This window comes from Dermacentor silvarum, chromosome 7 (assembly GCF_013339745.2).
Source record: "Dermacentor silvarum isolate Dsil-2018 chromosome 7, BIME_Dsil_1.4, whole genome shotgun sequence".
NCBI lineage: Eukaryota > Metazoa > Arthropoda > Arachnida > Ixodida > Ixodidae > Dermacentor > Dermacentor silvarum.
This window is the reverse complement of record NC_051160.1, coordinates 162,459,882-162,484,812: the sequence shown is the minus strand read 5'-3', so window position 1 is coordinate 162,484,812 and position 24,931 is coordinate 162,459,882. Positions and strand designations below refer to the sequence as shown.

The window sequence follows — 24,931 nt, the reverse complement described above, 5'->3', positions numbered from 1 at the left end:
GGAAGCGGTTGTATATTATAAGGAACCATACACGGTTGGACGAATCGTAGGTCGGCGTGCTCACTCATATCACAGTCGCGAAGATGAGCGTGAGTGAGTGACGTAGGCCGTGAGTGTGAACGTGAGCGAGTGGGACGATGTCTCACATGCTTAGAGCCCCTCACCAGGTTTGGCCATTTTAAACAGACAAGCGCAGCGCATACTTCACGCGCTGCCCACCGTGTCTGGAAAGAACTACCGCGGTACCCCATGCCTCCCGACTACAGTCACCATCACACGTTACTTCGGTATGATCGTCCAGCGGAACGCCGCTGCCTGAAATGCGTCCCGCAGTAAAAAGCAAGAAAATAATAGAAAGTTTTATTTTAGCGTGGTTACCAGAATAGCGGGCGTACCGGAATAGCGGGATCGAAATGCGCATGCGCAGAACGCTAAACGAGCCATACCGTTTACCGTGCGCACGCTATTTCTCAGAGTTAACAGAGAGGTTTAGCTTGTCCGGTAATCGGGTAAACGCGGGCGGACCGGGCGTTGGGGCGTGTTGGCGGAACCGTAAACGTGATCGGCCTGTATGGTGCTGCCACCTGGTGGCGCAGAGCTCAAACAGACAAAAACAGATAATATTGCAGTAACCAAATGATTTCTTTCTACTTCGCTGCTGGTGTAAATTTTCGGCAGTGGCGTAATCGTGTTGCTGCCAAAAACTTACGCCAGCAGCGAAGTAAAATACACAAGGTGGCAGCACCATACAGGCCGCTCACGTTTACGGTTCCGCCAACACGCCCCAACGCCCGGTCCGCCTGCGTAAACCTCTCTAACGTTACCGTGTTAGCGTGTTTACGTAGTGTACGTAAAACATGGCGGCGGTCCCGGCCGCCCGCTTCGAACTGAATTTGGAGTTGCTGTTGAATAATTCACTTCGTTGGTAGGAAATGATTGCGTAAATGGCTTTCGCTTACCTTCAGGCAGGATCGACAATATGTTTTTATGGATAATTTAGCGGAGTTTTCGAGATCGTTTCTCGTTTCGAACGCGCCTAAGCCTAACGAAAGAAATTTTCTCCGAGACGCGAGCGCAACCTGTCGATAAAGTCGGGACATAGGCGCGACGACGGCATATGGCCTCTGAGATGGGAGGATTTCGGAGGCTATGGTAGACAGCTTGTACTGCTTGTCTGTTTCGTTGCAGATCGACGGACATGTGAAGTAAAAATAGAACGCGCTCCTGGCTTCCATTGCGCTGCTTATCGCACTTTCCGGACGCACACACACATAGACTTATGTACCCAATGTATGCGAAATTCAAAGCGTAATGGAATAGCGTCCCGCACGTAAACTACGCTATCACGCTATACTAAAACTCCCTTTCTGCAAAGTTCGTTTGTGGAATGATAACGCTATTTCCCGTAACCCCGCTATTACACTAACGCTAAACTAAAACTGTCTAATGAGAGACGACTCGTCGCGTAAACCCTAGGCGGTCCCTCGGCTACAGTATGGGAGAACGAGGGGAAGGATGGTCCCTTGCGATTGGAGGCAGAGGGAGAGAGTGTCTCCGTTGGCGGTCGCGCTCGCCTCCTGGCGGTATGCTAACAGGGTATGCAATTTATTCTACCTCATCCAATAATAGGCCGATTTGAAAAATTATCTCGGTAAAACGATCCCTAGACGGCATTTTACAATTTCCAGTGTATAACTAAAGGTTGCAATGGGGCTTAGTGATGAGGGGCCCTTTAGACTCCAGTGACAGGTGTATGGAAGAAAGTTCCGAATAATAGGTACAGGTATGTGAAATGCTGTTCTGGGTAAACGCTGGCTATTTCACTGGAAAATAGTTACACATATTCATTGGTGTGTTAATTTATATCGAACGCTACTTCATACATTTCGTGACTTTATGTGGAACGCCGTTCCGTTATAGTAAGTGGAAAATATTTGCAAACATTTTCCACGCGTAGCTGAGACCTAAGTGGGGCGATATAAGAGAGTAGTCGTCCGTATGCGCGTTGCTTACAGTAAGTGAGCACTGGGTATATAGTGCGATGATCCGATACATTCTTCAGTATGAAGTAGAATGAGGCAACTTCCAAGGCAAAAAAGAAGAAAAGAAGCCACTATCACCTGGCCGGCACGCAGTGGTTGGGCGGCGGGTTCCCGGGCGGCGGCTGCGGCGGCTCCTCGTGTGGCCTCCAGTGTCCTTCGGGCACCATGGGCGCCGACGCCGAGTGGCTGAGGGGCGCCACCGAGAGGCGCGGCCCGAGCCTCTCGGGGGTGCGCTGCCTCACGCGGGGCCGCGGGATGCGAGACTCGGCCGTGCAGCCACTGCGGCCGCTGTCGTCGCCGTCGTCCACGCCGATGGTGGGCTTCACCTGCGCACCAGCGCTCGCGCTCAGCCCTCTCGTCCGCAGACGGTCCGCGCGGAATTTTGTCACGTTATGCACCCCCTTAGTTCCACCCTCCACGCAGTTCGCGTCGTGACGTAGCGCCACCTTGCGAGCGCTCACCTGGACGACCACGGGCACGTGCAGGATTCCACCCCACCGCTCGCCGGGGTGCCTGGCGCGGCCGTTGACCACCAGGCCAGCCGAGTTGCTCCGTTGCACCTCGTGCGAGGCATCCAGGGAGCCCTGCTCGATCATGGACTTTGGCCGGCGCCGCGCCAGTATGCTCCGCCTAGCCACCGGAATGCGCGAGGGAATCTCGTCGCCGCTGCCCACCTGCGCAGAGACGCTCGCTGCTTTAGGAATGCCTTGTCGGAGGCATAGCGCACAAACGGCACAACGCGACAGAGCTCTGACTGTCAACATACGTGTTCGTTGGAGTATGCATGTATCAACGTAAGCGCTTGTTGTGTATATGCAGGCTGTCCCAGCAAAAGGTAGCCAATGTTTTTAAAACGACGCAATGTGCTAGGAGGCTATAACCAACTCAGTGGTGTTGAGGATCGCGTGTCCTAGTCTGCGATATTTTTTTTTCGTTTTGCAAAGTCAGTTAATTAGTATAAACTGATTGCCTAACTTCTTAAACATTGGCTTCACCAAGAAAGTGCTAATACGAAAGTTATAGATAACATTTAAAAATGGCCGACTGAAGTGTTTGCAACTAAGTGCCGTTGATGGAGCTTCTTGTAATTGCCTTTAAAGAAAGCCCGTGAAATACGAGAACAACCGCGCGATAGCGGCACTATTTCAGCGCAATGCAGTTTCATGCCTAGGCTGCGTATCGAGGTTCTACAGAAGACGGCCCTGATGAATAAAAAAAGTCCGAGGACACCTAAGCACTTCTTACCGAGTGGTGAATGCGAAAGCATTAATCTCTCCTTGAACGCCGCTGAGCGGTCGCTCGAGTTATGAACTCCTCGCAGGCAAGCGGGTGCGTTGAGACGGTTGGCCAACGCCTCCTAGATAGCACAAGGCCGGTGCACTTCGAACCGTGACGTCATGCTGCCTTGCCCGACTACCGTAGAATCTAATGGGGACGCTACCGAGTAAGCCGCGGTGATTTTGACGTCACCGCTTTTGTCCCGCCGGGCTTGGCAACGAAAATTTCGGTCCAAGTAGCAAGATGTCATTAAACACTCTAGAGTGCACAGACCTTCTATATATGAGGCGCTGGTTTAGCGCCGTGGGTACGACACTTGGCGTCTGAGCGTGGAGTCGTAAGTTCGAAGCTCAGTACCGTCAACGTTCTTCCTTTCGAATTTATTCGGTTATTTATACTTTAATACATCTACCGCGATTACCGAGGAAAGGTTATAACGCAGCCGAGAGCTTGCGCGGACTAGGAGCGCGCGGATAACACAGGCTTCCGAGGGTAACGCGGCGATGCCCTCTCCCCTCAGCAACACCTGGCACTGCAGCAGGTCTTCACTTTCGCCCACTCTGCTCCGTCGAGGCGCGCAAGTGACGTGGCGTCGTAGCCAATGGGAATTTAGGTGCCGTTTCGCTGCTACAGAGGCCGATCGACTTTTCCGCTCAAAGGTCCATTGGGTGCTTTCGCATCGAAACTTTCGTACATCAACAGTGGGAAAAAAAATCACGCAGAAACTCTTCTGGGAGTTGTCTAAGTATGCATAAGCATTGTGCCACTTGCTCATCTCCACGGACTACGGTGTCATCAATGCTATGTAACTTGATCCGACCCTTATCAACTCTTATCGGTCCTTATCAACCTGGATGTCCAGCGAAACTGTTGCAAGACCAGCACTACATTTGTTGAGAAGAGAATGCAATGCTTCATTGATGGTTCGGATGCTTGTTTTGGGCTTGTTCTTTATTGAAACGTATGCTGCTCTGTGTGTTGTATGGGTGATTACGATGAACGCATGCCCTGTTCACTTCACTTTGCTGAGCGCCAGTAGCCTTTACATGGGCATGAGCAGTTCTAATTGGAATCGGCTAGCGATTCCAATTGGTGTAATGAGATAGCAGGAAGAGGCCTTCGTCCTGCAGTGGACATAAATATATGATGATGATGACGATGATGAGCAGTTCTACTCCGGCGGCGGCTGCGTATGACGCTGTCTAAAAGATAAGCCCTATCTCGAAAGCGATCTGCGATAAGTACTGAGCCTAGGTGCGCCGATGACTCATAGCTTCGTGTGTGCTTTGGTCTTGCCGCTTAGTTCGCGTTGAAGCGAGAGACCGCACGAAGATCAATACGCGCACTGCTGCTGTCTCTCTCCATCACGCGAGCGTTTGGCAGTGAGTGTCCGCGCTCATCGAGTGAGGTGTTTTTTTATGCCTCGGCGCGCGTGGCACCATGCCTGTTCATTTAGTTAGTAAGCGAAAGTTTACAAGTTTATACGGCCGATAAAACTACTACCCTTACTTCGTACAGCTGTCTACTAATTTCATATCGCAATATTGATTCTTCGGCCTTCGGTCGAAATTGAAACTTTCTATAAATGAATCCATACAATCATACAGGATTATGGCCACTGGGCAAATGGTGCCTAGGCTTTTTTTCACCAGGAAGCCGTTTGCTTTCAATCAATCAGTCAGTCAATCAATCAATTATCGTGAAAACAACCATTCAACTCACCGAAGCCGGCCTATGCAGCCGCTCGTCGGGCGTGGACTCTCGCCTCGGGTACGCGGGAGGCGCGTCGTGCAGCCCCATGAGCCGGAAAGCCTCGGGCAGCTCGCACAGGCTAATCACCGACACGTGCTGCTGGTCGTCTCGAGGCGGCGTCTCGTACTCGTCCTTCGAGTTCTCGTCGTCGGCGTCCGTGCCCGACCGCCTGCACGCGTACGCCCGCCACAGGTTGGTCTCCTCGATGTTGCCCAGAGACCATCGGTCTTCGCGCGACGTCGGTGCCGGCGGCGCCGCCGGAGCGTCGAAGTAGATGGAAGGTTCGTCCGAGTGCATTCGCGTCAGCACGTGGTTTCCCCAGGTGCGCGACGCTTGGTCCGCCGGCGTCTGAGGCTGCCCTCCCCCGGGCGTCGAGAAGTCGTCCCGGCGACTTCCCAGCGAGGGCGATCTCTCCATGCTGGGCTTCTTGAGGATTCCCTTGGGCGCGGGCACGCCGGTGGCGCTCGCCGACCGCTGCACGGACCGACTCTCGGTGACCGATTCCTCCCTGTTCCTCACGTCCACGGTTTCCTTCTTGGGCGTCGTCTCTTCTTCGGGCGTCCGCAGGTGGATGGAGGGCAGAGACGCTCTGCGCTCCTCGGTCTCCTCGCTGCACCTGGCGGCCACGTTCCGAGCCACGTCCACCTCGTAGACGTTGTCGTCGAACGAAGCCTGCTGTCTCAGCGGCGGCTGCAGGTGAGACCGGATGTGCTGGCCCATCGACGGGCAGCTCCAGACGCGCGGCAACCCCAGAGGCACGGGACCCTGGAGGGGAAAGCCCGCCAGAGTGATGTGGTAGTCGGCCGGCTGGGAGACGGTGCGACGCACGGGCATCTTGGCGTCCACTTCCTCCTGTATCACCATGCGCCCTTCTTCGAGCCTCTTTCTCCTCTCGTCGTCGCCGTTCGCGTGGGCAGCCTTGCCGGCAGGTCTCCCCGCCATCTTGTCCAGGGCGTAACTGGACGGGTCCCTCTTGATCACTCGGTGGTCGGGTGAGGCCAGGGGCGCGTTCTCGTCCATCTCGTCGTGGTCCGTCTCCTCGCTGTCGTCGAACGACGCCTGCCACTTGGAGGCGAGCGTCATGGCCGCCGCGGCTCCCTTGGTGACCTGCTGCATCGCGGATATGTTGTCGTCGTCTGCCACCGCGAACTGCGTCAGCGAGACATCGCGGATGGTACGGCCTTCGGTGCAGCCTCCGGTGCTGCTGACGCTGTTCCAGGTTGGCGGCTTTCGGGTCCGTCGGAGGCGTGCTCACCGGCTGAGGTGTCTGTTGCTTCGAGCCGACGACAACGTCTCCTCCGGCGGACGCCGCAGCCGCCATCTGCAGCACTTCGTCGAGGGGCGAAGGTCCTTTAGACAAGTCGGCAGTGTCTGGCTGCGCCGTGGCTTCTTCGAGACCCGCGGTCGCTACCCTCTCCGGAAATATTGCGGCCGGCCCGATGTGCAGACGAGGCAGCTGCGGCCTCTTGGGGGAACGTTCTTCGCGCGACGGGCTGTCCCGCGCCGAGGCGGTGCCGGCGTCTACTATGATGCGCGGCGCTGGTTGAGGTCTTTCGTCTAGGCCGTTGCCGTGGCCGTTCTCGGCGCCCGAGGACAAATCTGCCTTCTTGTCTTTGGCCAGCTTCTGCGACAAGAAAGATGCCACGGTGACGCAAAACTACACGTAATGTAGGATTATTGGGAAATTCAAATCATATTGCGTGTATTAAAAAAAAGCAGTGACTAATTTTACAAATTAAAACAAGATAACGTAAAAGGCAACTCGTAAGGAACGTGTTTAGCGAAAAGACCGCCAATTCATGTCGCTGCCTTTGTTGTCTGGGCTCAGTTAGCGTGTATATAACTGGTGACGGTACTAGCTTGCCTGTTTATGTCCCGGCGTTACCGTTTCATTGTCCTTACAAAAATTTACAAAAATGTAGCAGCCCAGGCCAACGTTACTGTACCCCAGACCGACCTCTGTGTATTCTATGAACAAATTGCTCTCTTCTTTCGTCCTGCATTTCTATTTTATATATTGTGATGAACAATGTGCTTTAAAAGATCACAAAAGTATTTAGTTACAAAGCCCGTTCCCTCGGTTCTCCTTCTTTTCGTTCATTAGTAAAGTTAGTCGCCTAATGGGTACTTATTGTCACTTTAGCGACATCGCCCTTGTGGTGTGCCCTAAAAACTATTTTATGCAACGTCCATAGTCACTTTGGCGGCCTCTGTGATTTTACGAGGGTGACGCCGAAAGATGGTGTAGATAAAATTTGGCATAGGAAAAGCAGGTGGGAAACGCATCATAGAAGCAGTGGAGAAATCGTCCGTAAATATTTGTAGCTAAAATGCAGACTTTGCATGTTGTTTTTTTAAATTTATGACACCGGTCACGCAAGCGGTGTGTTGGTGCGTTCGAGCGGGTGTGTTTTTTTCGCCGTCAAATACTTGCTGCTATCATACTCGGACTGTTTTATGCATGTCACTGTATAGAAAAAGAGGCGTCTCCTAGCAAGCTCCCATTGCCAATGCCTTGCGTTAGCCAAAGTTTAATTAAATTGCAGGGTTTTAATTGCCAAATCCACGATATCATTATGAGGCATGCGGTCTGGGAGGACATGACCTATTCGTATGCCGTGGCCTAGTGGTAGAACGCCCGCCTCGGCTGCGGGAGGCTGTGGGTTCGATTCTCACCGCCGCCGGGCACCCACTGGCTCAAAAGGGTACAAGCGTACCCCGGCCTGGCGTTCGGCTTCCTTCAGGGGTGATACGCTTGGGAAAGGAGCCTGCGCCCTGAATTCCCGTCGAAACATATGCCGTATTTATTGCCTTTTTTCTGTAACCCCCCCTACGCAATGCTCCACTGGAGCCTGTGGGGTAATATGAATAAATAAATAAATAAATATTATTTTAGCGACAATCCCCGGAAGTCGAATCGGTGCAGTGGTTATAGTACGCCAACTCTATAGGGGGTATGCACTGAACCTTGATCCGCGAGGCGGCGACAGCATCGCCGGGCAGCCGCGCCATGTTTACGGTCGTCGGTTCGTCCGTGCGTCGCGGAAGTATTGGAAATCGCTATCGTCCGAGCCGTCGTGGGGAGTTCGCACACAGCAGTGTTTTGTGCGCGGAGCCGTGAGTGCGTGTTATTACGTAGAAAGTACTTGCATTAGTGTATATGCGTGCACGGAGAGACTATACGTCCGCGATTGTACGCCAATGCAGCAGCGGCATTGGCGAATGGTGAACTGCGCGGTGTCACCGTCGTCTTTTATGAGAAGCCACGGTGCGAGCGGCTTTTCATTGAATGACTGTGAATGACGAAGCTGCGAGTACAGACAGCTTAATTGTTGAGATCTAAAATTTGTAATTCAATTTATTGTGGTAGCTGCAGACCGAGTTGGAGCACTTACTACTTTTCAAAATAAAACAACGTTCACGCTAATTTGTACGACGTCAATGAATGGCAGTTAATTTTAATTAAGGGACTGCGTAAATGCTGACGGTCATTAAAGAGGAAGGAAGTTACAAATACATCATACTTGTTTCTTTGAAAGCTGCGAGTCTCTAACCAGCACTAAACAAACACATGGACGGCACACAGCGGTTGTGGAGGTCTAAAAAAACCATTTGAAAACAACCAGAACCATTTCATGAAAAAAAAAAGAAAAAAGCGCGAACAAAAATAAACGACGGAAGCTCGCTCACCTTTCCCACAACAACAACAAGTTGACGAACGGCTGCTGCACCCAGCCGCTCGTCAAATAATTATGGCCTTCCATGAATTTGTATGATTTTAGTTGCTCGCGCGACACAAAACTTGTTCCGTGCACAAGACAGTCCTTGATTTCGGTGAAATCCACGCGAGGCAGCAGCCCGACATCGCGCTGAAGAGTAGGGTCGACGCAGCTGCACAAGCACACTTTTTCTTCGTAGCGCAATCGCTCAGGTTTATCTAAACCGCGTGCGTATGTGCGTAAGTGCATAATAGTCACCGAATCACACCAATTGACTATAAATACTGAAGTGCAACCTTCCGCTGAATCGTCTGTTGCGCTATACTGCCAGCGCTTAGGTCTAGGCCGCCTAAGGACGGCGACCTCCAACATGGTGGCAACCGCGGACGACGGTAGCGCTTCTCGCGGATGCCGTCAAGTGCATACACCCTATAGCTTACCTCGTTGTTAGCGGCCGGCGCCAAGTGCTGACACTCCCGGGACGGGTTGTTGTTGTTCCTATTGTTGTTCTCTGTGAGCGCCATCTGGTGTGCGGGCACTTCCCGAGGCATTTGGTTGACGCTGTCGACCTCCCTCTTGGCCGCCTCCCACTGGGGGAGGATGTGCGGCCCCTGGTGACTTCGCAGTGTCGTCGAAGCGGGACGCGGCTCCTTGGACAGCAGCGCCTGCGTTCGCGGAACGTCAGCGTTCGAGTGACACCTTGACAAAAGGCTAGTGGGATTGTATGAACGTTATCTTTGTTTCCCTTGTTCGCAAAGTGTTTTGATCGAGTCGTCAAGCACGTGACGCGAGTACAAGTATAAAGTGCAGTGCCAGTCAAAAGTGACAAAATAACGCCCAGGGATCACGTAGCACGCGACACCTTAAGCTGGTCAGGAAAGCGAAGCCCACTGTGCTTTTCAGTTTCTGGAGCTTTCGGAGCCGTGAGTGCGGTGCAGGGCCCGCGGTCCGCCGGCCACGAGTTCGATAGTTACGACAAGGAGTGCACGCTGCTTAATCCTTGCTCACTGACGTGTGCCATGATGCTGCACGGCTATAGTGTACAGAAAGTCCGCGCGATCAGTAAAATAAGCTGAAGGCAGGCCGGACAATATTACTGTTGGGGAAGCCTGACTTGAAATGGGCATGCATGCTCGAAGGTGTGGTCTCATATGTTAGTATAATAGGCGACAGAGAGGCGACTTCAGCCAGGAAAATACCTCTTACACTAGCATCATTTATGTCTGCCCATTGCCGGGGTTCTCATTTCATCATCGGATGACTAGCCGTTATGTGGAACAGGGCCTGCACGTGCAAACAGGTCGGTGCACAAAATATTTCGTAAGATCGGCTGCTGGTAAGTGCTGCGGCTTGAAAATGAAGCAGTTATTTCTAAGAAAAAAAAAGAGTTCTGATAATATAACACCGTTGTAACGAACACAGATACAACGAAATATATTGGAAAGGCTGATGCGTTTTAGTGTCGAATGCGACTTCTTTACGACGACGTTCGACTGTACAAGCACAACCGGTCGCTGTCCTACAGAGAGACGTGAGCGGGCAATTAGACCATGATCAGTACGGTTATTTATTTTGATTGCAATGATTTGGCTAACAGATATAAAAAGTCACTGCAATCTGCCCAAATTTTGTGAACCAGGTAAAATATGCTACGAAGAATTTAAATGAGAAAGAAGCTCAAGTATAGTAGACAGCCCAGGAAGAAATAACATTTAAGGCATCTAACGAGACGATAAAGGAGAGGTCACATCACAGGCCTATATAAGGCAGTCATTTACATCGGGCGAAAGTCGCTTACTGAACATATCGAAGAATGTTCGACCGGTATAGACGGTTGGAGCGAGGGGCCGCACAAAAGCGCTAGCTTCACTAAAGCGGTTTACTTGAAAAGGGAATAATAACGAGGAGGTTTTAAAAAAAGTGCTTAGTATAACCTCCTTGAATAATAGAGATCTTTTTTTTTTTACATCGAACACTTAAAAAAACAAAACTACAATATGCGAGAGAATCACTTCACTGGATAAGTATTACCTGCCCAGGCGGACATCACTCGCAAGCAAAACTAAAGAAATCAATTCCCTAGTTCAGGTACTTGCATCAATTTACCATTTAATTACAACCTTTCCGACTACCTTTATGATGATTTCGTTCAGCTTTCAGTATAAACTGAAAAGCTGAACGAAATCATCATAAAGGTCCATTTCTGTGTTGGAATATTTCAAGCTGGCCATGCAGGTGGATGTAATCACTCCTTCAAGTGATCAGATTACGCACGCGGCCTCGTAAAGCGCGGCTTAATGTCCGACCACCCTGGCGTAAAATGGAGCTGCCCTCGCGCTTCTCTCCGTCCACGAGGTGAAGCCGATTTTCGCTTTGTGCAAGTCGTCATGCCGCGAGATGAAGCGACTCGCCTCGCACTTTGTCCCTGAAGTAAGTATGCCTACTGGCAATCGCAAGCTGCGCCTGTAATATTTCGTTCCATCGGCCGTTGCGCAGTCCTAGACTTAATCTCCACCTTCTTTGTTAACCTTCAAGTTTCTGCCCCCCATTTCGCCCAACCTCAAAAGGTTAACCGAAGGCACCAACCTCTTAACCGCCCAGTGTAAGTTGAATAGGCTCTGCAGTATATTCGCGAACGAAAGGGAAGGCTGCAATAAACAGAAACTGTGAAAAACACGCTAAGACTGTTGAAGGTAATTGTTGTGGGACAGAATTACAACCGTAAGGGTGTACAGGCTTGAAGCGTGTGCAGCCACCAAAGTGCACCGAAGCCCCGCACCACTGTTCGCATAAAACGAAGGTCCGAAGCTTTTTGTGAGCGGCCTCACAGGAAAGACAGGAGGAGGAAAGCGTACCGGAGATATGGCACCGTCGTACAGCGGCTCCGGGGCCATGTTGTCGCCTCGTTCGTCGTAACTGGCCATGATGTTGTCGTCCAGCAGGTGCTCCGTGCCACCGGGAAGCAGGGCACTCCTGCGGCGTAGGTGTTTCAGGCATAGCAGCACGACAGCGACCGATCAATTCATGCGGGCAGTATAGGCGTCTCCAGTAATTCACTTTATTTACAAAATCAAGCTACGAGAATCATTAGGTTTTGCAGTTCTCCGACTAAAGCGCTACCAAGACCTTCATCGTCGGTTACGCTGCATAATAGAGCGCACCGAGCACTCGCGGTTTTTCGAAAATAAAGAAAAAGAAACGCACAGAACTTTGCGTATTAGCCACAGGGGTGAATTTCTGGATGTCGCAACTGCTCAGTTAAACGCAGTCACGGGCAACACCATGCTGTCATGAGTAATGCAGGGAACCCCGAGTACGACGCGCGCTGGTGTTTCATCCGAGTTTGCGCTATGTATATTCTTATTCCGTGTACAGGTAATTTATTGTTCACTTAAGGAAAAACGAAGTAAGGTATTTCAAGTTACACCATAGTCGACTCGCCGAGACAACTTTTCTGAAGTGAGAAACGGCGCCTACGCAAAAATTGGTCACCGCGCTACCAAGGCGTCACAGGTTGCAACATTCGGCTTCAACTGCACGATCTCTAGATTGATCCCATTCACCGCCAAAATACTTTTTTAACGTCGGCAAAGTGTATGTCTTACTTTTCTTCGTGATGCAAATTTCCGCTGGAATTAAGCATGCAAAAATACATTTATTTTTAATATATGCGCATGTGGTGGTGCTTCTTTTCCAGATGCACATGGTTAAACTAACTCATGCGAAACTACAGCCAGCCAAGAGAGCGGGAACGGTGTGCCCAGTTCTAGGGCACCTCGATATCCTCCTCCTCGGAGGACATCGAGGCACCCTAATCGGCTTTGCTCGTCAGCGCCATCTACCGAGAATGCAGACGATTCGAGACATTCTGCTTCGGTTGGCTTTGAGCATGCGCGACCAGTGTTGTCGTGAGCCCATCAAGCAATCGTGTAGCCTATAGTTCAGGAAGCGAGCGCCAGCTACACAGTATTTCTACCGAGGCAAAGTTTGTGAAAAGACGTTACTTGTATTATACCGAACCCTACCCATTCGAAGAAAGTGTGCAACGCAACACGAGACGTGATCGGTGACGTGCGCGCATGCCGTACCCTTGCTGAGCCCCCTTGGAGATGAGCGGCGCGGTGGTGATGGTGGCTCCGAGCGGCGGCGCCGCGGCGTTGTCCGTGGCGCCGAGCGGCGCGCACGGCTTCTCCCAGTCGTACGGGTCGGAGTCGCGCACTCCGCGGCGCTTCATGCAGTGCTCGAACAGGCCCGCCAGCACGGGGTAGTCCGGCCGGTCGTAGTAGTCCAGCGACGAGATGTGCTCCAGGAACTGGCGGAAGTCCGACGGCAGGTGCTTCAGCAGGAGCCGGTGGTCGTACTTCTCCTTCATCAGGCCGACCTGCACATGCGCGCTCGATATTGAAGAGGATAACGAAACGAATAGCAATAAAGGAACACCAAATGATGAATCCCAGATGATCAAAATTAATCCGGAGTTACTCGCTACGGCACGCCTCGTAATCATATCGTGGTTGCGGCGCGTAAAACCCAAGTATTTAATTTAATTATATGGCTCTGTTGTGTAGAAAATTGCCACCGGAACTCTATATGCCGCTCTCTCTGAGTCAATTGTGCCGACGTCGCATGAGAGGTACGTTGTTCGCAATAGGCGGCGTCATTCCAATTTTCAATTTTCGTCACTTTCTCACTTACAAATCCTCTGTTCACGCTACAAAAGACGAATTTGTTACTACATAAGATTAATCTTGCAATCTCACTCGACTTTTAGTGCACCTTCAAGCTAAGCTAGCATCGAGATTTTCAGAATCAGCTCAATTGTACAATTATCTGAGGCTTGAAGAGCCGGAAAACACAAATGCAAAAATCTGGTTATGGTATGTTGTATTTATTTAATTTATTTACGATACTTCCACTTTCGATTGAGAGCGTAGCAGGTGGGCCTACTTCGAGTGCACAATGCAATGAAAATGGATGAAAATATGTACTGAAATATTCAACTCTAACACATATTGCGACATACATAATACGCACATATGATTTGCAACAAATCAGACGAGTAACCGACATTACGCAAAATAATAACTTGAGGAGCACATACACTTATTTTAAACAATAAAAAAGAAATATAAACTGTACAATAAATAAAAAAAATAATAACATTCACGTGATACAGACAAAAAGGAAACCTCGGCAGAGATCGAGTTGGCATCCAACATGCGTGAATGTAGGGGATATCAATTTACACTTGGGGACACTTTTTGTACGCAGCTCAGACAGAGAGTGACTACTTGTTCATGAATTTTGACAGTCTCTACTGTTCACTATAGCTAATCGCTCGTGAAAAAGAGAGTGAGGTGCTTATTTGGGCTGCTTGGTTGAGACGCATAGCGAAAAAAAGCGAAGAAGACATGTATGTGCAGAGAAAGGCGGCGCGTTAGCTTTGCCCATTGAGACTTCTGCGAGGAAGCAAAGAAATAAAACGAGTTCGTTGTTTGAATAATGCCAATGAACACACTGCCAAAATTTTCTATTGCCATTTTCACAATAATAGGTTAGTTATCGCTTATTGCAATAAGGATCCTACGCATAGGGGACAACGCTAAAAGACGGCACAAGCAAACAGACACATAAAGGCTCTGTTTGTCTGCATTGTTCTTTGTCTATTCTGTCCTTAAGCGCTGACCCCTGCAACTATGGTGATCAAAGTGGTCAGGAGAAGGTACCATGGGAACATAGTCCGGATCTGCACACCCCTGCAAAATTGCTGTAGATTTTCTAGGACTTATAGCGCAGAAACGTGAGACCGAACGGGCAGAAGCCGGACAGAAGTGAAGACTTTCGTCCGCTTTGTACCAAGTCTGAGCGCTAAGCACTAGAAAAGATGTACCAACAAGGCTGAAACTCAACCCGTGTTAGAGGTGCTCTTAGATGCATATGGACTGCATCGTACCAGGGGGTCCCAAGCCTCGATATGGCTGGATGTTTTAACTTATAGATTACACAGAGATAAATTAACATGCCTTGGGCGGTGCTTCGTTTTGGCATATTGCGAATACAAAAGAATGATACCTGCTCCTTGTCCTTGATCTTCCGCCAGGGTAGCTGGCCGTTGACAAACTCCACCAGCATGTAGAAGAGGGACCACAGGTCGTCGTGCCTCCCCATTTCCTGCAGGAACGACGCGGACATCGTCAGATAAGGCTATCAAATGAACGCATCATCAGCCTTGTATGCACAGTCCTCTCAGGAAGCCTGCTGCACGCCTCGGCTCCTAATCCGATTAGCAATCTTAGTCTACTTCAGAAACTTCGTGTTGATCTATCTATCTATCTATCTATCTATCTATCTATCTATCTATCTATCTATCTATCTATCTATCTATCTATCTATCTATCTATCTATCTATCTATCTATCTATCTATCTATCTATCTATCTATCTATCTATCTATCTATCTATCTATCTATCTATCTATCTATCTATCTATCTATCTATCTATCTATCTATCTATCTATCTATCTATCTATCTATCTATCTATCTATCTATCTATCTATCTATCTATCTATCTATCTATCTATCTATCTATCTATCTATCTATCTATCTATCTATCTATCTATCTATCTATCTATCTATCCTCTTTACGCTAACCCCCTGCTCCCCCCTCGCCCCTTCAATCTAAAAAAAAGGTCCTTTAAAATTTGGCCAGTGCTGGGCAAATTAGAACACGCGTCTGCCGGGTTCCTCAAACGCAGCAGCGCGACGCCTTAGCATTGCGATGCTTTACGGCGAACTCGGAGGACACGCAAAAGGAGGGACATCTTACGGTCGTGCTGCTAGTTGGCGCCGCGTGTCCAAATATTCGGAACTTTAATGAGGCATTGCCATATGCTGGGCGTGTTGGTAAACTGAAAGCATATTTAACGCCAGCGCACAAGGACAGGAGGGAGACGACAACACAATGCCCTATGAGGCACAATGCTACGAGGCACAATCAGGCACGTGTATGTTGCAGCAAGAGACCACTGAGCACGTCCTAATGGAATGCGACGGGATCCACCCAGCGAGAACCGCAGGTAACGTGCAACTCCCAGAAGCGCTTGGGTTTCAAAGTGGAAGGAAACATCAACCGATCAGCCGTAGAGATAAGCAAGAGACGATTAGAGTACTGGTGGAAAAAAAGCAGCGAAAAGATGGATACGACCTCATCTCTTAAAATCATAGGTAGTGGTACAAGGTAGGTTTTGAGAAAAAAAAAGATAAATGAAGTGTATACAAAAAAGCTAGATAAAAAACTTATATAGCATACCTGATTAAATCAAGCAGGCTAGGTTACTATTTGTCACCACCCCGTTTCAAAGGAGATGCCATTAAATCGTCATCATCATCATCGAAGCTCGAGAGAGTAGCACTGCTGCAGTACACAGCTAGTATATGACGTATTCCGGCGGTGGCAATAAGATGTTATCTCTAGATTGCTTACATGCTAATCGCATTAACGTCGATAGTCATCTTGAGATGGGTTCTGAGAGAATTTGCTCATTGTATGTTTGTTTTCATCTGACTGTTGTCTGTGTTTATCTCGCCCTCCTGTTCCTGCACTGTTCGCATAAAATACCTTCTGAAGTTCTGCAGTAGTGCTGCTTTGCCAGTGTTTAAATCAAGAGTTATTATGTGTTTACTGAAATGAGAGTCAGCAGTTTGGGTTGACAGTGCATACTATTGAAATCGTAAGTACTCGCACGACTGTAGCAACTAAAGTGAGATGCTAAAAGAACCAATATGGCGGCGATGAAGACTGAACTGTGGTAAACGGTTCAAAAATCGCAATTACTTGGACGACTTGTGCCGTACTTATAAAAGCTAACTGATCCAGCGTCAGTTAGCTTAATATAAAAGCATTACAGTGTATTTGAATCGTGTTTCTTCACTAAAGCAGGATACCCGCATGTGCCAGTTGATAAGGAAAGTGGTGCAAAACCATACCAAGCATGCGGAAGCTTGCTGTTAAATTCTGTGAATTGACAGCCACCCGCGGAATGATTTGCCGCATGGCTTCTTACAGGAACATTGCAACATGTGCTAGGTTAAACTATGATATCGTAGAAAACATGCATGAAATAGCAAACACGAAACTCTTGTCGAGGATGTCCGGCATTTTAGAACAACCTAAAAGAGTAAATGCGTGGCGACTGAACCTTCAGTGGCTCCTAACGGCATCTCGCTGTTTTACTGCTCGACAAAGAACGCTGACCATTCAATGGCCAATAAGTACACTACGTCAGGAATCCAGAAGTTCCTGGCCAGACCTTGACACATCTTCAAGCTAGGTACGAACTCGTGCGCTGACGCTTGCTTTGCCTTTTCATTTCTGTCTCCTCTTCATGCGCTGTTAATTCCAAGTCTTGAGATGACATACGCCATTTTAGAGCCACCTATGTGCCTGCGGGATCAGCAAAACAATGCCGTGTTCTATGCTTCTATGGAGGCGCCACTTACGTAGGGTGAGAGTCATTATATTTTGCGTAGGGTAACAACCAACATTGCCATCGCCCTATCGTGCACCATTGGCGGCGGAGGGCTAAAGCTGTCTGTGCTCTATATAAGCAATAGTGTTCGTGTGTGGCGGTAGTCATACGGCGGTAGCAGACGCAGCAGTTGATTGAACTTTGAAAAGCAACTGTAAGCAAAGAATTTATGCTTCACTCGTCGCCACCACTCTTTTTATGATGCCCATGCTTTCTTTTTGTCAGCAGCGAGCACAAGAAATGCACACAGTATGCTTGAGACAACCCCGCGTTCCAACGATGAAATGATGTTCACGCTTCCATTGGTTCGCTGATGATTCGGTAGGATATGGCTATGCGATGGGTATGCAGCCGGTAGCGACGAAAGCCCACTCGCCTTGTTCTTGTGCGCGTTCACGGAAGCGTAGCGCACAGTTCCTCGGAATCCGGCCGCCGCTCGTGGTGGCCGCACTTCACCCGTGGTGGTGACATACTGGCGCGCCAGGCCGAAGTCCAGCATGTACACCTTGCGCGACGAGTGGTGCGTCCGCCCCATGGCGAAGTTGGACTGCGAAACGGCGAGGAAGTCGGTTGCTGAAGCAAGAGCGCCACTTTATGTCAAATGCTCACAATTGACAAGCGAGCACTAAAACAGGACACAGAAAGGGCACACGTGAGCGCTGACGGACAGTAGTTTGGTAAAGTATGAACGCTCACCAACTAATCAATGCTTGCGTGCCTATGTGAAAAGCTTGTTCGCACGGCGTGACAGCTCTCTCTCTCTCTCTTCTGCGCACTACACAAGCGGCACAGCGCCATTTGTTCATTTTGCTAATCTCAATAGCAAAATCTCTGTGTACTAGCGTCAGATCATTACCAAAATAATACATCTGTCGCTATAGGTCCTAGTTTCGCACATATCTATAGATATAACTTCCATCACCCGTCAGCCTTACCTTCTTTTACAGCGAAGCTGTTAGCCTCTAGTTGGTCGGAATTTTTCGTGTCCGTCTGCGCGGCTCTCGCTCACGCAAAGATGTGGGCCGATCGCGGAGACTGTGCAAAGAAGCCGGAAGCACACAGTGTGCTGCTTCTCCAAAATGTATCACATGACGTCATCAGGTGACATCATCACTTAACGAAGGCGCGATGACGTGACGTCACGTTTGACGCGATGACGTCATCAGATTACGGCATCAGGCGATATCGTCATGTGACGCTGCCGTTATTCTCGTATATTTGAATTACAATCCGAACCTATCGTGTCTGCAGCTTGTGTGTAAGCCGCACTTTATAAACTTTCCGACGCAATTTACTTTAAGGAATTCAGTTAGTTCAATGTAACACACTTGCGCTTGGTGGAGGGTCTAGGAGAATGATGATGCGTGGTGCCCTTTCGCACACGTGCGTGCGCGCATGACGTAAGTCGCTCGTGGTGGTGCTGCATGTCCGCACCAGCTTCGCTTTACGTCCACTTTCGCACGGTGGAATGGGGCGGATTTTTTAAATTCCTATCTTATCCCCCAATTTTCGGCTATGTTGGTTCACAATGCGCGAGTAAAGCGATTATATAGCATAATCCTTTTAGAGATAACGGCAAGGTACCGTTTTTGACCTCAACGTGTCTACGAAGTCATTTGTACTATTCTGCCGATTCCATTTTATCATCAATGTATACTGCGACAACTTAATTGATGTAATAAACGTAGTCATTAATATCGTTTATTATTGCCTTAAAGGCATACTTGCCAACAGGTAGCGCTGTAGGCGCGCAACGGAAAAGGGGCATATACAGACACAAGGCGCTCTCTGTATATTCCTCTTTTTCTGTGTTGTGTTGATTACTGCGCTATCTATTGGCAACCAGCTGGCTCAATCCTCAACATTAACCGTAAAGCCAACTGCTGGTGGAAATACCGAAGGGGTAAAGGAATGGGGAGAATAAAATGTCGTTCGTCATCTGTATACAACTGTGATTAGTACACACACTAAAATATTTACAATAGCGGGGCGCCAAAAAGTACGAAAATACACGATAGCCAATAAATGCAAAAAATGTAATAGAACAAATATTGTAATATATTCTCACGCGTAAGGGAAAACCGCAGTTGAAAAAAAAATTGTGCAAAAATATGCCCAGCGCACGGTCATAGAACACGTTTTCAGGAGGCACCAATCATGACGTATTGTTATCTGGTCAGACTTTTACACATCATAGTGTTCTCGACACTATAGTTTTGACACCAATTCTTTGTCTTAAAAATATGTGTCAAGTTATTTATTGGGTTCTCAATTTGAGTTGGAAACATGCCATCGTAAACACGTTATTAACACCCCTAACCGTGCCTTAGGTTCTCTCTGCCGTCAATTAGGCGTGCCACTGTAGCTGTGAAACTAACAATGTTTAAAATAACATTAGCGCGTCCAAAACTAGAATAAGCACGCTCCATCTGGGATCATTTTCAATCGCACTTAGCACCCTCTCTATAAATGATACAGAATAACGCAGCACATTTTATTTCGTATAACTACAATCGCACTAGCAGTATCACATCATTGAGACGTACCCTTTCCTTGCTGTCACTTGAAACACGCCGCAATGCATTTCGTCTTACGCCTTTTCACAACATCTACCATTTTCCAGTTTTGAAAGACGAGTTCGTTAGGACAACTGTGTACCGTCTGTGTTCTGGTCTGCGTTCCAGCGCGCATCAACATCTGATCAACATGAAGTTCGTCGGAACCCCGTCTTATCGTTCGGCCCGCTTAGATCACCACCATAAGTCAAACGTCACTATTTTTAGCACTAACGCTTTTCTCTATTCATTTATTCCATTAAGAACGCGTAGCATTGCGCGTAAAAATATGGACAAAAGAAGGAACACGGTTTACACACGCGAAGCACTTGGTGTGTGTAAACCGTGTTCCTTCTTTTGTCTATGTTTTTTTACGCGCAATGTTACGCGTTCTTAATGGAAAACCAACAAACCTAAGTAGAAACCCAAGTAGAAGTCCTTTATTCCGCGCCCGTCCAAGGAGTGGAACCACCTTCCGTCAGGTACGTTCCTATTTCAGAGCATAACTTGTTTTGCTCCTCGATCCGCTGATACGTTAGTAATGATGGATGACGTAAATGTAAGTTTTCCTGTTTGTTTGTAGATCGTACTTCGCATCGCGTTTCACTTGATTATTTGTGTGAGCTTTGAAAATTGCAGGCTCATACGTGCCTGGGCGCGTAAAGTCACTTGTCATTTTTGTCGTGCTTGTCCTGTATATATTTCTGTACTCCACTCTCCTCAGTAAAGATCTGCGAAGCCGAGGGTAAATGGTATGGTATGGTATGGAGAACTTTATTGAGTCCTGAAGGTCAACCCTGGGTTGACGCGGGCCGCTCCCACGTTGGGACTGTCAGACCGAACCCTTCAGCCACATCGCGGGCCTTCTGGACTGCCCGTAATTGGTCAGAGAGTGATTCACTTCGTAGCATTTGCCGCCACCATTCGTGTTCCTTGTCACAGTCTGCGAAGACCGCGGGGCACTGCCAAAGCATGTGACCGAGAGTAATGATGCCATTGCACTTATTACAATTGGTTTGAATTTAGCTCTCCGGATAGATCCTGTTAATAAAATCTGGACTTGGGTATGTCCTTATCTGTAGCAAACGTAATGTGACCGCTAGGGCTCTGCAAAGCTTACCGTGTGGCAATGGGTATTCCCGTCTGCTTAAATAATAATGTTTCGTGATTTCGTTATATGTTATTAATCGATCCCTGTGTTCCCCATGTGAAGTGTAAGCTGCTCGGTCTTGAAGAGCACGGCTAGAAAGTCCTCGTGCTGCTTCATTTGCCACCTCATTGAGGTTTCTCCGAGTTCCGTCCACCACCCCCAGATGTGCAGGAAACCAGCGAATTTCGATCCTCTCACTGTTGACCTTGTCTAGTAACTTGGTTGCTATCCGTGTCACATATCCGTTAGTAAAGTTGCGTATGGCTGTTCTAGAGTCGCTGTAAATATGTGTCCACCGATTTGCCCGGATGGCTAAGGCGATGGCTACTTGTTCTGCTACTGTTGGGTCCTTTGTATAGACGGTGATGGCATCCCGTATGTTAGTTACCTTGAGTGTCTACAACAACGGAGGTATACGCATCCTTATTTTTAACCCAGGCTGCGTCAACGAACACCGCCTGCTGCTTATGTTGATCTATGTCTTGAAGGAGTGCCTTGGCCCTTGACTTCCGTCTCTCGAGGTTATGTGTCGGGTGCATGTTCCTAGGGAACGGGGTCGTCTTAATTTTTTCTCGCAGTCCCGCTTGCAATTCTGTTAATAATTCTCCTTTGTTGGTTTGGTTGTTACTTTCTACGCCAATTTCTTCAAGTAGCGCCCTTCCAGGTCGTGTCCTCATTAGTCTCTCTTGGTGGGCCACCTGCTGAGCCTCAGCTATCTCTTCTAGTGTGTTATGCAGCCCAAGGCGCAATAATCTATCACAGGCAGTGCCGATGGGAAGTCCTAGTGTAGCCTTTATAAGTCGTCTGATTAAAGCGTTTAGCTTGTTCTTATCAGCCTGTGTCCATTGTAGCATGCCTGCCACGTACGAGAAGTGGCAAAATGCGAATGCATGTACCAATCTTATGGCACTGTCTTCTCCTAACCCCTTATGCTTATTTGTAATTCTATGCAGAAGTCTAATGACTTCTTCTGACTTGTTAGAGATATGTTGTATCATCCTGCGATTAGATCCATTCGCTTCCTAGCACCCTAATAGTCTCCACCTGCCTGATTGGCTCTCCATTCTTGGCGTATATGTCAATGCGGGGTTCTTCCCCTGGGATATATCCGTTCGGCTTGCGCCCACGCTTACTGCTCCGTAGTACCAATAGTTCTGATTTTTTAGCAGAGCAGTTCAGTCCCATACCCTCAAGTATGGTTTCCACCACATAAATGCTTTCCTGTAGTTTGGTCTCTGTTTGTCCCATATTACCTTCAGCACTCCAGATTGTAACATCATCTGCATATATTGCAAAGTGGATACCTTCAATCTGCGCTAGACCTCGAGCCACTTTTGACATTGCCAAATTAAATAACATGGGAGATAGGACAGACCCTTGTGGTGTCCCACGATTCCCAAGTTCCAGGGTTGTCGATTGGAGTTCGCCTAACCTGAGACAAGCAGAACGGCAACCGAGAAAGGCTTTGACTATATTGTGCAATCGCTTACCCAATCCCATCTCCGAGAGGATATCCAATATGGCCTTGTGTTTGATGCGATCAAAGGCTTTTTCTACATCTAGGCCTAGGAGAGCTCTCGTATGTAGCGGGCTAGCAAGAATAAGGTGATGTTTGATTAAAAGCATTGCATCCTGAGTCGAAAGTCCAGGATGGAAACCGATCAGGTTATGCGGAAGAACATTTCTGTTCTCTACATACTTAGTCAGTCTATTAAGTATGACATGCTCCATGGTTTTGCCCAGACATGATGTTAACGATATGGGTCTTAGGTTATCTAGATTGAGTTGCTTGCCTGGTTTGGGAATAAGAATTGTGTTAGCAATTCGCCATTCCTTCGGATAATCACCGTTTTTCCAGAGTTCATTGAAATACTCAGTTAAATACGTTATAGAATCATCGTCCAGATTTGTCAAAAGCCTATTGGAAATGCCATTTGGACCGGCAGCGGATCTACTGTTGAGGTCGTACAGGGCTGCGCGAACTTCGCTTTCTGTGAAGTCTTGATCCCTAAGCTCACAGTCTTCCCTGTATATTCAGGCTGGTCTGTACTCTCATTGCTATCCTTAAGTGGTAAATACTTAGCTGCGAGCCGATCCAGAATGACCTCCTCCGTTGTGTCCTGCCTCTCACGATGGACGAGTCGTGCTACTGTTATTCTCCTATTAGATTTCGTGTCGTTCTCATGAAGCAAATGTCTAAGTAAGTTCCAATTTCCATCTCGTTTAATTCAACCATCTATGGAATTACAAAGCTCATCCCATTGTTGTTGCTGTAAATATCTGGAGTATTCCTCAATCTCCCTATTCAACAATGCTATACGCTTCCTGAGTCTCCTGTTCAGCCGTTGCGTTTTCCATCTTTTTAACATAGATTGTTTGGCTTCAATCAAGTGGGCCAGCCTACTGTCCATGATTTCGATATCCTCCTCAGTAGTAATATCCTTCGTCGCCGCCTTTACATCTTCCCTGAGCTGAGTGGTCCAAGTTTGGAGTGTTTTCTTTTGTCCTGTCTCAGCTCTGCTTTTCCTTGCTTTCCGAAAAAGATCCCAGTCAATGTAGTTAAAGTGCTTTATCTCATTACTTGCTGTTTCCAATACTATTTGTAATATGTGATGATCACTACCCAGGTCAATATTGGAATTATTCCAGCTAGCGTTCGCTAAATTTGATACAAAAGTAACGTCTGGGGTGTAGTCCCTGCACGTAGATGTACCACACCTAGTGGGATAAGCTGGGTCAGTGATGAGGGAGAGATTAAGATCTGTAGCTAGGTGCCAGAGTCCATCCCCTTTCTTAGTATTCCAGCGATATCCCCAGGTTTGATGTGGGGCGTTGAAATCCCCTCCAATAATGAGTGGAGCGTGCTTAGTAACAGCCATAGTCTTATTAAGAAGTGCCCTGAAACTTTGTTTCATGTCGCTAGGGCTGCTGTAAACATTGAGACAAAAGAGGCTTTGCGGTTTGCCTCTATTCCTTTTCAAAATTATTTCAAAGTATTCTAATTTGTTTAGTCCAAGGCGCAAATCATGTTCTATGAATGGTATTTTCTTATCTACGAGCGTGGCTAGCCCCCTACCCGGCTCTTTGCCCCTGCATGTCGCTTTGTATCCGGATAGGCTGATCTCATCCGCCAAGGTTTCCTGCAGCATAATTATTTTTGGTTTATCTGGAGATGTTTTTATCAACTGCATGAGAGGTGCTTTTTTTTAGGGTAAAGTGAATAAATAAATAAACGCTGACCATGAATTGGTGGTTTCTTTGCACTGGGTTTGCATCACCTGAAATTTAGGCAATCAAATAGAATTGCGCGCGGTACAGCACAAATGAAAATAAAGGACTTCCCCGCTGGTCGGTTTACTTACTTCCTTCCTAATCGCACTCTTTGTTCGCGTGGTCTATGGCCAATTCTTATAGCGTTTGCTACCTTCTTTTTATTGCGCTTCGCGGTGCGTGAGATTAGTGCCAGTTGGCGGTCGACACAGGTGCCTTCTGATTTGTTGCTATTGGTCAGTTGTCTGCGAAGCTGGGTTGGGCAGTTTACTTCCACATGAAACACGTTTTTTCTGGGTGCAGACCTTGTGCGTCTGCGACAAGCCAGGCACATGCTGGCCTGACGTGGATAACAAACCGTACTAGAAACGGTGCACGTGCTCGAAGTGGTTAATGAAAAAAAAAAGCACGTTGGTTTCGTTACGTTTTACTATCCGCCGCCGCAGTGCGACCGCTCCAGCGGATGACCTGCAACTGTGCTGTCCTTTTCGTCTCACTCGCACGTGTCCCCATATCTTCATGCTTAGTCTGTCTTATCTGGACCCATATTTGACAGCTGCTTTTAAATAGCGTAACGGCTTAATAAAAATGACCGCAGGTAGCACAAACGAGTCACGTGAATATGAAGATTTGAAC

General features: G+C 48.3%; 1 protein-coding gene across 1 annotated transcript in view; it reads right to left on the bottom strand.

The window, feature by feature from the left end:
- Positions 1-24,931, bottom strand: part of LOC119458636 (tau-tubulin kinase homolog Asator-like) — a 168,704-nt gene that overhangs the window by 1,047 nt on the left and 142,726 nt on the right. The window contains 9 exon segments of the mRNA XM_037720480.2: positions 2,121-2,368; positions 2,504-2,716; positions 5,043-6,245; positions 6,247-6,696; positions 9,232-9,456; positions 11,647-11,764; positions 12,880-13,172; positions 14,864-14,962; positions 17,697-17,867. Coding sequence (XP_037576408.1) covers positions 2,121-2,368; positions 2,504-2,716; positions 5,043-6,245; positions 6,247-6,696; positions 9,232-9,456; positions 11,647-11,764; positions 12,880-13,172; positions 14,864-14,962; positions 17,697-17,867 — 3,020 coding nt within the window.